Below are 13,155 nucleotides of genomic sequence, written 5' to 3'. Positions count from 1 at the left end.
TGATAATTATGTGGAAATTGATTGAACTAAATAATATGTAGTAGATAAGCACCTCTAAATTAATAGTATTTCATAATTAAAGCTCCTAAGAGTATGAACAGAAGCAGGGATTCAAACAATCCAACAAGTCCAACCAACTACATTTCACTTAGGAATATTTGTATAAATTTCTCTTGTGTAAGAGTATTAGGCTATATTTGGATCGAGGGAAATGGAAAATAATCACAGTTGAATTAAACCGAATATAAATTTATAGGTTTACTTAAAAATTCTATTGCATTCGCCACAAATTATTTCATCCGATTTCATTATACACTATCTACTTTTTACATATTTAATAGAATTGTGTTATTTACCACTTCATTATATTTCATTTCATTTTGTATCATCAATCCAAACATACTTCAGGAAAAAAATAATATAAAGTTTATCTTTTTCAACTTTTTTAAAATACTTGTAATAGTATATAGTATTATAAATTTTTGTCCTAAAAATTTATTTAAATTGTATTTCTTAAAATATTATTTTATTATAACTTTTTTAAATATTAAAATTTCAATATATCATTTAAATTTAAAGTTATTTTGAATAATTTTAATAGATATTATTTTAAAAATACATCTTTTAAAAAAATTACAAAATTGTGTGATTTTGTCCAAGTTTTGAACTTCAATAATATGAATTTATGTTATTATATGCATTTTAATTTATAAAAAATAAGTTTAAAAAAACTTAATTTTTTTTTTAAAAATTGTCAAATAGTTTAGTGATTGAAATTCACTTTTTAAATGTGAAAGAGTTGAATATTGTGAATTCAAATTCAAGCTCTCGCATTTGATGTTCCTCTACATGTTGCAGCTACCAACTGCACTTGAAAGACAAATCTGTTTTTTTTTTTTAAAGATAACTTTGAAATTTGAAGTGTCTTGTAAAAAAACTAAAAAAAACTTTTATATTTGAATAATATCGAAGGCACAAGTTAAGAACTTATCTATCAACTTTATTTTCTTGAATTTATGTAACACTACTAGAAATACTTGAATTTCCTGCGGAATTACCTGCGGATTTTAGCTAAATTTCCACAGGAAACACGTTACCTGCGGAGTTTCCTGCGGTTTTTGGTTCCCAGCTAAATGGTAATATTTTCGGCAGGAAGTTCTGTAGGTAATTCCGCAGGAAAAATCCGCAGGAAATTCCGCAGAAAATATCTGCAGGTAAATCCGCAGGTAATATATTTTTAAAATAAAAAAAATATTTCTATATTATTGTTTGCTCCCCTAGCAGTATTACAAGGAGGGGTGTACCCTATGGTGTTGAACTTCTCAGAGCATGCAGGCCCTTAATAATTATCTATTACTGCATAAACTAATTGCGTAACATCATTATATATGTCACTTAAGTATATTTCATGCAGAGTTTCTCCAAAAATTAACAAATCTTATAATTTATTATAAGTAGAGTAACTATTTTCATAGATAAATTGAATAATGCTTTGTAGACATAAAATTTCAGCATTTTTACTACCAAACTAATAATTTCTATTGAGTAGATTAAGTCTACAATTTTTTATGAAGTTTAAAAATTATTTGATCCTTCATCATATAATTTTAACTTAACATACAATTTATTTTTTAAAATACAAAAGGTGGTGATAAGATTACATAGGCATGAGCATTCAATTAATTTAAAACTTGGAGTGCATGATCTTTAAGAAAATATTACCATATTCAACAGTTGGATTGATGAACTTTAATGTTTACAAAAAAAGTTATTAAGCCTATTAACTTAACAAAAGTTACTTCCGAAGTAAGTTCATCTTACTGATTAATTATATCAAATACTTATTTTGAGATCAACACTCTTTTTTGGTGAGATTTGAGGTCAACCCTTAGATTCTAAAACACACCTTTTATTTCATTAGTAGACTATCTATCGACTATATCTTAGCACACTTAATATCTAATGAAACTTTGCAGGTTAGCTCTGACAGAACTCATGATTTCAGGAAAGCATAGGATTAAAAGTAAACAAGATCTAACGGCTGAGTCACTGACCTGAAACGGTGTCTCTGCGAGTTTAATGAGATTCGCCAACTGCCGTAGTACTGGAAGTGTCGCCACTTTATGCTTAAAAGCTGAACTTTCAAGAAGATGAAGGACAACAGGAAACAAATTAATATTGGCTTTTGGAGCAGATCTGTCGGTAAGGGAAGAGATATGTCCATGGCGCCTTCCTCCCATCATTTGCTGGAAATCCCCTGTTATTATATCCAGTAAACTTGGAATAGTAGATGCCACAATATGCAGAAATGCAACTAAACACTGCCGCACAAAGGCATCCTTCTCTTTTCCCAGCCTATCCACCACTGAGAGTAACTTATGGCTGCAAAAGAACTGTGGAAGCCACCTTCTACCGTGCTTGCAGAGGAGAGCCACAAAAACAAGTGCCTTTCCTTTTAAAACTTCACTACCCTGCTCAACAAGGGACAGAAGACTTGGGATCAGATTCTTATCCTCTGAAAGTTGTATAAGGTATCTTCCAACATTTGTGAGCATATGACTTCCAAGCATTGCTAAGTTAAGAAGATTTAAGCTAATTTGCTGCTCTCGCGGACTGCCTTTGACAAGAGCAGAAGCTAGATCCTTGAATGAGAGTTTCTCTATAACAGACTGAATGCTGGAAAGATTAAAGCGAACTAAGCGTACTAAACATGATCCTGCAGTAAGCCTCATGCTTTCTTGTTTCCCTGCCGCTCTATAGATATAGCAGAGATTATTAATAACATCTTGACTGGTGAAACGTCCCACCCAGACCCCTCCTTGGCTGCAAATATTCTCAACTGTTCTCAATGCATACAACTGAGTTATATCATCCTCACCTTTTCTCAATATCACTGTCACAAGGGAAATTAATGAATTCGGAACCTGCAGCCAGAAGAAAATAAGATAACTCTAGAAAAGTATGAACTTTGAATGTTCACAAAGAAAATAAAAATAGGTGGAATCGTCTGAGGCAGGAGTAGTCACAGATAAGGTGTCCAACCGGTGAATAACATTTTCTATAAATTTCATAAACTAATAGTAACAGATAAGCGTATAGTCTCAACTGGCGCTTTCGACGTATCTAACAGAAGTATTCTCTGTCTCTCTGTTTGTATTTCAGCCTGGAAGTAACAGTTTTAAATATCCAATTGGACTAAACTTCCAAAGAAATAAAACATACAAATTCAGTACTCTCACTATTACACATAAAATGCATCTCAAACTTAAGTTGATTAAAGACAGTTTTAAGGTTTATCGGGACAGCTTATGCATATGTGCATAAACTGTTTTTAGCTTACTTTCATAAACTATTAAGGATAACTTCCGAAAAACAGCTTACAACTTAAATGAAAACAGTTTGGCTTAATTTTATATTCTATTATAAAACTAGCTTATGCACAAACATTTACCAGTATATGATAAAGGATTATTCTAAGCGTTTAATTGAGATGTTTATCCAAACAGGCTTAAGGGAATCTACATCTACTTATCCAACATAGATGAATTAAAACAAAAAGAAACCAATGGGTACAATGCAAGTAAGGGTAATTGAACAGTATGAAGGTTAGTTAGAAGAAAGTAACCTTGATAATAACTTCTCTGACTTCAATACTGGAGCTATTATTTATACTTATATAGCTATTATTTATACTTATATAGCATGTTTAATGGATCAATTTGAAACAATAGTTCATTTCAAACTCAGCCATGAACCGAATCATTTCATATCAAGTCTAGACTAAGCCACTGTTTGGATGGGCAACCAGCAAATAATTCAGAAGTTCGACACAGCTACTAGATTCAAGCAAAGATATTAGAGTAGATTCAAGTGAACATGTGTTGGCACTGTGTACTCAAACACATTATAAACCATTTCAGTTTGTTCGATTACCAACCCTATTCAAAATCAGAGTCATGGTGTAGATCAGAATTTTCTCAAAATATAAATAACCATAATACCAAAATCATAATTATCAAGTAATTAGCAAAAAATAAGAAATACACCAGCCAAGTGTACATAAACATATTTTAGATATCAAAATAAAATACTTAGACACTGATTCATATGGTTCAACATCTTCTCAACCATTACCACCTTTCAACTCACTTGCACCACAACCTTATTCCTCTCTTCCAAACCCACCTCCAAGTCCAAAAACCATTATTACAATTTCACCACCACCAACACCACCTCCAAGCCCACCAAAACATGTTCCAAGCCCACCAAAACTCACTTTCAGCCCAACACTTTGTTGGCCCATGCTTCTTTTAATTTCAATAGCTACTGGCAGAACACTAAGATTGGTGGGGGCACTTGTGATTTTGGTGGTACTGCTATGCTTGTCAACGTTGATCCAAGTAAGTTTTTGCTACCATCTTTAAATATAGCTATCACTTAATTATATCATTTATTTGTCATATCATTTATTTTATTGAAATTGTATGACAAAATTAAGACTTCACAGGTTTCATATTGAGATTCTTTTTTTGTTGAAATCAGATCCTTATTTAGTCGTTTGTTATGTCATTTCAATGTATCACACAGAACTACAAACTTTCAGAATATATCATACTTAGAGTTTTTTTGCAAATGCACGTATTTCATTGTGAAACATAGCAGAAGCGAAATCAGTTAAAATGACAATAACGAACGTGATTAGCAGCCACCCAAGAATGGTTAATTGCTATCGTCCCAGTTGCAGCCGCCGCAAATATCGCAACTGCTTTGAGCAAATCAGTCTTGGGCTGATAGTTGTCTTCGAAATTTGCATACCTGCAAATACATCTACAACTCAGAGATCCAACCAACTATGTGAACTTGAAGGTATTAACTGAATACTTTAAATGAAGAATATAGTAAATGGAGTAACATGTAGACAATTCCTGCATGAAGCAACATTTAAATGGACAATATTGTAACAAATTAATAGGCGGTTCAAAGATTCAACAAAAATGCACATATATCTATATAGCCTCTAAGTTAACTAGTACTACTATAAATGCTTTCAGCCACCAAACTGATATCTATAGTACCCGCATTTTACACATTCATCTATAATGACGCCGGACTCAATCAACATATGTATACTTATTGTGGCATTTCAACAAACACCTTGTTTGCAAAACTCAACTTACTTTTACAACTAACAATTAGGTCATAAAATTGAACTACAAGTTGAGCAGTTCAACACACAATTATACCAATATTAACTATCAACACAGTTGAGTAATTCAACACAATTATTAGAAATCAAAGCAGAAATGAAACAAGAGGCAAGCAAAACGAAGCAAGATTGTTATTAACCGATTGATGATAAAAAGAGTACGAAAAATTGAAAACGTGTAGATCTAACCTATATATGAGAGATTAAGATGAAACAGTAGCGGAACGAGGAAAAAGAAGGGAAGAAATAAACGAAGTAAAATTGAGAAAATGATGATAAATTCACGTTTAGTACCCATGGTAATTGTAAAAGGAATAATGAGATTCTGAAGAGGAACGAGTACCAGCACAGTGCGAGGGTTTCGTCAAGCACGAAGTAAAGAGGCGCGAGGTTTGTGCGTGCCAATATCACACTGATAGGTTTTTTTTTCAAGATTTTTTTAAAACATATTAAAAGAAAAAATATATTAAAAAAGAAATTAATAAACTATATATAATATTTGTTTCAGTAAATTATTTTTCATTTGGTCCAATATATGATAGATAGTAGGTTCGATTCCTACTCTAAAAATTTATCAAATTTTTATTTTGAATTTTTCTATATCATTTATTAATTTTATTTTTCAAAATTATCATACCATTTATCAGAATATATTTAATTTTTTTAATTGATACCCACAAATTTTTTTTAAAAGGGTGTTTTCGAAGATGCCTCCACGGAAACTGGGAGCATAAATGAAATTTTGCGTGGTGTCTAAAAGATCTATGGGATGCATTGAGAAATCGTCAACCATATTTGGGGGTATTTTTCACGTAGTCGCCATTCCATATGGCGCCACCTACTTTTTACCAAAAATAACTGCACTAAAATATTTTAATGTCCGATTTGCAGGTAAATTCGCAGGTAAATCCGTAAGTAACAGTAAATTCACGGGTTATTGAAAATTTTTAAAAGAAATAGGAGGCGCAATATAGAATGGCCAAACATGATTATTTAGGTAATATTTTTTGTAAAAATTGATTATTATAAAAAAAAATCTTCGATACCATTCTCAAAATTTGTAATACCTTTTATTAATTTTATTTTTCAAATTTTTTATACCTTTTATTTCATTAAAAAATTAAGATGAAAATTTAAAAATAACACAATTCACATTAAAACATTAATCAATATAATAATATTAAATAATTAACCATTAAATATGATGATTAATTTTTTTAAAACAAATTAGACAAACATTACTATTATTTTATGAAAATAATTAAATTTGCAGCAAAATCCGCAGGAAGATTTCCTGCGGAGTTACCTGCGGATTATGTATAATAATTTGGTTTTATCAAAATAGGTTTCCGCAGCAAAATTGGCACTAAATATTCCTGCGGATATACCTGCGGATTTTGCATTATAGTTTCCTTTTATGTTTGAAATATATAAACCGCAGCAAAATCCGCAGGTATTCCTGCAGAAGTTTCTGCGAATTCTTGATCCGCAGGAATATTTATTTTATTTAAGAAAGTCCCAGGAAAATCCGCAGGTATTCCTGCAGAATATTTTCCACAGGAAATTCCGCAGATACGTGTATTTCTAGTAGTGTAATTTTTATTAAAATAGTTATAATCATTTTTTTACTACAAATTATTAACATGAACATTTTATATTTAAGTGTGCAAGTATTATACTTTTAATTTTTTTAATTTTGTTGTGATGTTTTAGTATATGTTGAAAAAAATATTTTTTGTTATGTTTGTTGTGATGTTTTAAAATGAATGGAACAATTTAGTTTTTTTTAATAGATTTTATAAATAAAATATATTTTATTTATTTACTAGTATTATATTAGTTAAATAAATAAAAATAGTAGTCTATGCCATCGTTTTAAATTAGAAATATGGGTGTAGTCATCCTCTAAGATAACATTCTAAAGATCCTTGCTAGTCTTGAACTCCTTAATATATCTGGCCTTCATGCCCTACAAAGTTCACCATTTTCACCGAGTTGATCCTTCTTTCTAATTTCCACCGCCACGACATCCTCCGTCCATATAGTCTCCCTTACATCAGCTTCAGGAAGTGTCTTTGGCGTCACAGATGGGGAAGGAGTGGTTTTTTCCCTTTATTCAAAGTCGGAATCACATCAAAGCAGTGTATAGTACATGCAAGAAGAAACATCACATATCACTTCACAATAACAAAAACAGAATTTTTTTTTGAATAACTAATTTTTTTTTAAAAATTCCAGAAATAACAAAGTATTTCAAATAAATTACCAAAATAGCATTTTTTTTGAAAAAAAAAAAAAACGTTGTCGCCAGGGGGGTGGCGACAACACTTAACCTATATTGTTGTCGCCAATGGGTCTGACGAATGCATGCAAAAAACAGGTGTTGTCGCCACCCCCTTGGCGACAACACCTCCCCTTGATTTTATTTATTTCAATTTTTTTATATTATTTTTTTCACCTATTATTTTTAACTATATTTTTAGTTTGGAAAAATAATATCAATAAATAAAAAAGTACCAAATCTCGCACGTTCAACATAAGACACAATCCAAGGGTCGGGAGCATTCATCGGTTTCGCACGGGTCCGAAATCTCGTGAAATCCTATAAAAACAATATTGAAGCATAAGTATTTGAATGTTTGAAATGAGTAAACTTAATTTAAAAAATTAAATATTTGAACCATAACTAAATAAATTGAATTTACTCAAACTTACGTATTCGGCAATGTTTGCTATGGTTCCTCGATGCTCTTGACCCATAGTTAGGAGAGACATGTTTGCAGAAGTTGTATAAACGATTTGCTCTGATGAAAGTTGTTTGGTGATGATGAAAATGAACAAATTTGTATACCTATTTATAGCCAAAAGAAACACAATTAAAACATATAAATAAGTGTGACAAGACAAGTGCATGCAATGGTTCAAAATTTGCCTCGAAGCAAGTCGCCACCCCCATTGGCGACAACTCCAGAAAATCAATCTAGTCGCCACCCCCATTGGCGACAACTCCTAAAAAACAATGTTGTCGCCACCCCCATTAGCGACTTCCTCCATGCATAGGTGTGTAAGAGATTCCCTAGTCTGCATGCATGCTTGTGTAAGAGGTGAGCACGGGATTCCATATTGGCATGCATTAGTCTTGTCATGTTTGGTTCTTGCATGTATTATTGCATATATTCTTGCATGTATTACAAATATATGAACCACTTCACAAATTTTTACAACACAAATCTACTTCTTCATTCACAAATACACTTCACAAACATTTCTCACAAATATTTTTCACAAATAGCTATCACAAATACCTATCAAAATTATGGCATCCACCTCACAATACAAAGTTCGTGTTCACATGAATGGTGATACTTACCACTACGACACAAATGGTTTTCTATTTAGAAACACTAACTCAACACGTTTTGCTCTAAATAGAAAAGCGGATTTCTCGTATCTAAAAAAGAAAATTGAATCCAAAATTAGAGAACCAGTCTCTCAAATATTTTACCAACAACTCTTAGTCGAACCTAACAACTCGGTCAAGTTTTATCAATCACAGATACAAACTGACATAGAGGTTCAAAACATGTTCCTTACCCATGAGTATTAAGGTTATGATTATCTTGAGTTGTACATTGTGGTTGAACAAATTGTTCCGTCGCAAAATATCCAGTCACAGGTTATTGATCCTGTTGTTGATGACGAACAACACCCCAAAGATGTCATCGATGAAGAAACTGAAATAGAAGATGTCGTTGATGAGTTGGTGAACCGTGATTCCGAAGATGAAGAACAAGTTCTAGTACCTGATACGCATGCATATTCACCTCCAGCGCACTTCACAACACTTAATTTGGGAGAGGATGAGCCATCGTCTGATATGTTCTACAATCCATATATGAGGTCAGACGAGGAGTTAAAAGAGGGTGACACGTTTCGTTCGAAGGATGATTGTATGCTAGCTATAAAAAACTGGCACTTAGCAAAATGTGTTGATTTCAAAGCTGATCGCTCAAATCCAGCGAGAGTCACTATTTTTTGCAGAAACCCGGAGTGTGGATACATGCTGAAGGCATCATTTAGGAAGAAATTTAATGCGTGGGTGATACGTTCGATTTTTGAAGGCCACACTTGCGTCAACACAAATATGGCGCAAGATCATCGGAAACTAAGTCATGACATGATATGTTATACCATCATTCCTCTCGTCGAAGCTGACCCATCACTGAAGGTGAAGACGATTATTTCCCATTGCGTTTCTGTGTTCAAATACAGACCTTCGTACAGAAAGACTTGGTTAGCGAAGCAGAAAGCAATTGAAAAAGTCTACTGTATTAGGCATATCGCACAAAATTTTATGAGAGAGATCAAAGATAAATTTTTGAAGAACGGCTTGGTGAACGCGGGGTATGCCTTAAACCAACCTGGATTTCAATACTTCCGCAGAGAAATAGCGTTGTCAAATCCAGATGCAGGGAGGTGGATTGACAGCATTGACAGAGCGAGATAGACTAGGTCATACGACGATGGGGCTAGATGGGGCCACATGACTACAAATCTTGTGGAATCAATGAACGAGATTTTCAAAGGCATACGAAACCTACCTGTAACTGCTTTGGTTAGTGCAACGTATTTTCGGATGGCAACTTTGTTCGCCACAAGAGGTAAGCGGTGGAATTCAGTGTTATAAACACAACAGGTATACATCGATGTCTGCATGAAATATATACAACAAGAATCTGCCAAGGGGAACACTCATCGAGTGACATAGTTCGACCGCCATGGCCACACCTTCAATGTCAAAGAAACAATTGACCACAACCAGGGGCTACCACGACAAGAGTATCGCGTCTCAATCCCAGATCGTTGGTGCAACTGTGGCCAATTTCAAGCCTATCGCATGCCTTGCTCCCATGTCATTGCAGCATGTTCACATACTCACTTTGATGCATTATCATTGGTATCAGAAATTTACAAGGTATCAACGTTGCTCAACGTATACGACAATTACTTTCCGGTGGTAGCGATGGAGGCATATTGGCCTGTGTACAAGGGGGAAACAGTTTGGCATAATGATTTAATGTTGTCGCCACCCCCTGGCGACAACGTGTTATTTAAAAAAAAATGGACATTTGTGTAATTTATTTGAAATACTTGTTATTTTTGAATTTTTTTTTAAAAATATGGTTATTCAAAAAAAAAAAAATCACAAAAACAACTTGGTAGAAAATAAAACAAGAAAGTTTATAGTGGGGTCACTCATTACCAAAAATCTACTTCTTTCTCCAAGCTTAACAGGGTCGTGAAAGACTTAAAAATTGGGTGTTCAGAGTTAACTCTTTACCTTTCTATGCCATCAAAAGTCCCTGCTAGAATCTTTCATAGACTTTCATGAACAATGTGATTGAAGGGGAAACAATAGTATTTTTCCTTGAATCCTTTAAAGTTATCCATATATACTTCAAACATTTTGCGAACTTGCTTCAAGGAGACCAGCTTTTGAGGTGGTTAAAATTGGCAAAATTTCTCAAAGTCTAAAACAAATGGAAGAATACCGTCAACATGGGAACGTTGCTCTTATATTCACACCAATATTGAAACACCTCACATGGGCCCAACTTATAGGGTGTGGTTGTAAAAGGCTCGGGAGTTTTGTTACTGCACCATTTGGTAGATATTGTTCAGCATGTTGTTGACTCATTGCAAACCAAGAAGCATTTCACGTCCATAAAATCTAGGCGGTAGAGGAGGTTTGAATGAAGGTTCGGCTAGGTGGAACTGTAGTGCAGATCCAAGGAACAGTGGAGGTTGAAATGCTCCTATACATATAAATGATGGTAGACAGGATCTTGTAGCGGGGGACGAATGGAATAGTTGTTAAGACTTCATCTTTAGTACCTCGGGGAGCAGGTAGAGGATTCCTAGTCGCTTCATCGGTGTCAGCGGCTAGTCGTTGGACGACAGAGCAGGTAAATTTGGAAGCCTCCATTATTTACGAATCTGATGTAGTATTTGAAATAGGAGAATTGGATCTGAATTGAATAGATGCGATTAGGAAACGGAGACCGGTGCTTCGATTAATGAAGATATGGATTTAGATCGAAGGAGATTCAATTGAATCAAGAGAAATTTAATAGTGGAGAATCGCATGAATCATAAGTCGATTTCCAAAGACGGTGTCAATGTTTTGTGCTAGAATTGGAGTTGATCGGAAATATTAGATTCATAGTTTGATGTAGTGGTTCAGTGGCCTCCGATGGATAGATGAGATCTGCAAGGTTAACACTTCAGCGCTCAAGTCAGTTAATAAGAAAGAAAAAAAGTAGAATCAGAATGGAAAAGGATTTAAATACCGGCGAATTAACGCATTTTTCTCTTTAAATAGGAAAAATTAGTTGGCAATTGAACCCGTGTAGTGAGGCATAACATGCATTTTATCATTAGACGATCTAGGTGTGGTAAGGAGAGCACGCCTGCCTGTGAGGGATTACCCGCTCCTTCGAGAATAGGGCCACCTATTCTATGCTATTCTGCGCCAAACGCAGCTTCAGGTTGCTAATGGGCTTTCACTTCTTTTGGCTTCATGGGTGGTCCAAAACAGGTATCTTTGAAATTATATTTCATCATCACCTAGAATTCAATAATAGTATTTTGATTTGAGAGGAATGAGAACGAAAATGTTTGTTTCATCATGGATTAACTTGTTATACGTGAAACTATAGTGTGGTTAAATGACTAGAAATAGCTTTTAAATTCATAGGGGAGCTTTGTATTAATAGTATTTGTACTAATAGTATTACATACTTTGATTTCCATATGAACCTTAGATTATTGGTTACACCTTCCTTCTATCTTGAATATCATTTTCCAATAAACCTTCCACTTTCCTCCTCTTCAAACACCTTCCTCCTATTTAATTTAGCTCATGCTTCTCGTTTGCCTCCTTGTTCCATTGACATTATCTTTTAGTCATTAAACATTTTATTCAAAAAACCTCATCTAGTTTGATAAGGATTACACTTCTCTAGCCTCTTTAATCATTCAAGAGAATGAAATATTATCAAACTACTTGTTATCGAATCAAAATAGTTTTGATCTCCAATCCTTTGAGTTATACTTAAGGATTAAGGCACAGTAATCAAACACCTCTTTTGATAAGAACCATACCTTCTGATTAAACGTCCAACCATTCTTTACACACCGTGATTCTCTTTAGTCTACTCATGGTATCATTTCGATGCATTCATGTAAAGTCTCTTCCCAACATTGGGAGGTTAACAAAATCCACATCCCTTAGGAACTTATTGAACAACAAAATATCTCTTGGCATGCATATCTTTATGAAACTCCAGACTGACCCCTTTTTTTCTGATAAGTCCCTTGTTGACAACTCCAAATTCTCTCTTCGACATCAAGATACTTTTCCAAATGTTAGATTTAGCCTGAGGCTCACACTTGTTATTAACACTAAACACAAATCTTCATTTGTGTCACAGATGGAGTAATTTAAGGGTACAGTATGTGACACCGGTGGACAATTTTGGCTTATCCGACCAAACAAAGTTTAAGATACTAAGGAAATAATCAGTACTCTCAATTGTACTATAAACACGTAAAAATCTTATGATCCAAACAAACAAAATATAAATGATTAACCTCAACAAAACATTACTCATACATTTTGCACAACACTTCAAACAAACAAATAAAATAACTTATTCTTTTGTGATCTTAAATTAATTGAAACTTTCATAGACTCATGTATAGCTTTATACTAGAAAATTATATTCTTTTGAATTATTACAGTAACTAACTACACCATTAATCTTATACTGGCTTAAACATTGAGCAATTCTGCACCTCATTTCAACTACAGCACTGGCAATTCTAAAGAAAGTGGAAGTACATGACAAAAGAAGGAAGATAAATATAATAGAAGTTTCAGTTCTCAC

General features: G+C 33.6%; 1 protein-coding gene across 1 annotated transcript; it reads right to left on the bottom strand.

Moving 5' to 3' along the window:
- Positions 1 to 1,718: 1,718 nt before the first annotated feature.
- On the bottom strand, positions 1,719 to 5,122 carry LOC131649869 (serine/threonine-protein kinase RUNKEL-like). Its single transcript, XM_058919617.1, has 4 exons — positions 5,076 to 5,122; positions 4,695 to 4,815; positions 4,211 to 4,411; positions 1,719 to 2,951 (listed from the first exon to the last, which is right to left on the bottom strand). The coding sequence occupies exons 1-4, from the start codon at positions 5,120 to 5,122 to the stop codon at positions 1,953 to 1,955; spliced, it is 1,368 nt and encodes a 455-aa protein (XP_058775600.1). The 3' UTR covers positions 1,719 to 1,952.
- Between the last annotated feature and the right edge of the window lie 8,033 nt (positions 5,123 to 13,155).

This window comes from Vicia villosa, linkage group LG2 (genome assembly GCF_029867415.1).
Source record: "Vicia villosa cultivar HV-30 ecotype Madison, WI linkage group LG2, Vvil1.0, whole genome shotgun sequence".
NCBI classification, from domain to species: Eukaryota; Viridiplantae; Streptophyta; class Magnoliopsida; order Fabales; family Fabaceae; genus Vicia; species Vicia villosa.
This window is presented reverse-complemented; position numbering and strand designations above follow the sequence as displayed.

Excerpts from the sequence above, each read along its gene's own strand:
- LOC131649869 (XM_058919617.1), bottom strand. The coding sequence starts at position 5,122 with ATGTTGATTGAGTCCGGCGTCATTATAGATGAATGTGTAAAATGCGG. Across the intron at positions 4,816-5,075 it reads GATGAATGTGTAAAATGCGG|GTATGCAAATTTCGAAGACA; the intron begins GTACTATAGATA and ends ATGTATTTGCAG. Across the intron at positions 2,952-4,210 it reads GTGTTGGTGGTGGTGAAATT|AGTTATCTTATTTTCTTCTG; the intron begins GTAATAATGGTT and ends ATACTTTTCTAG.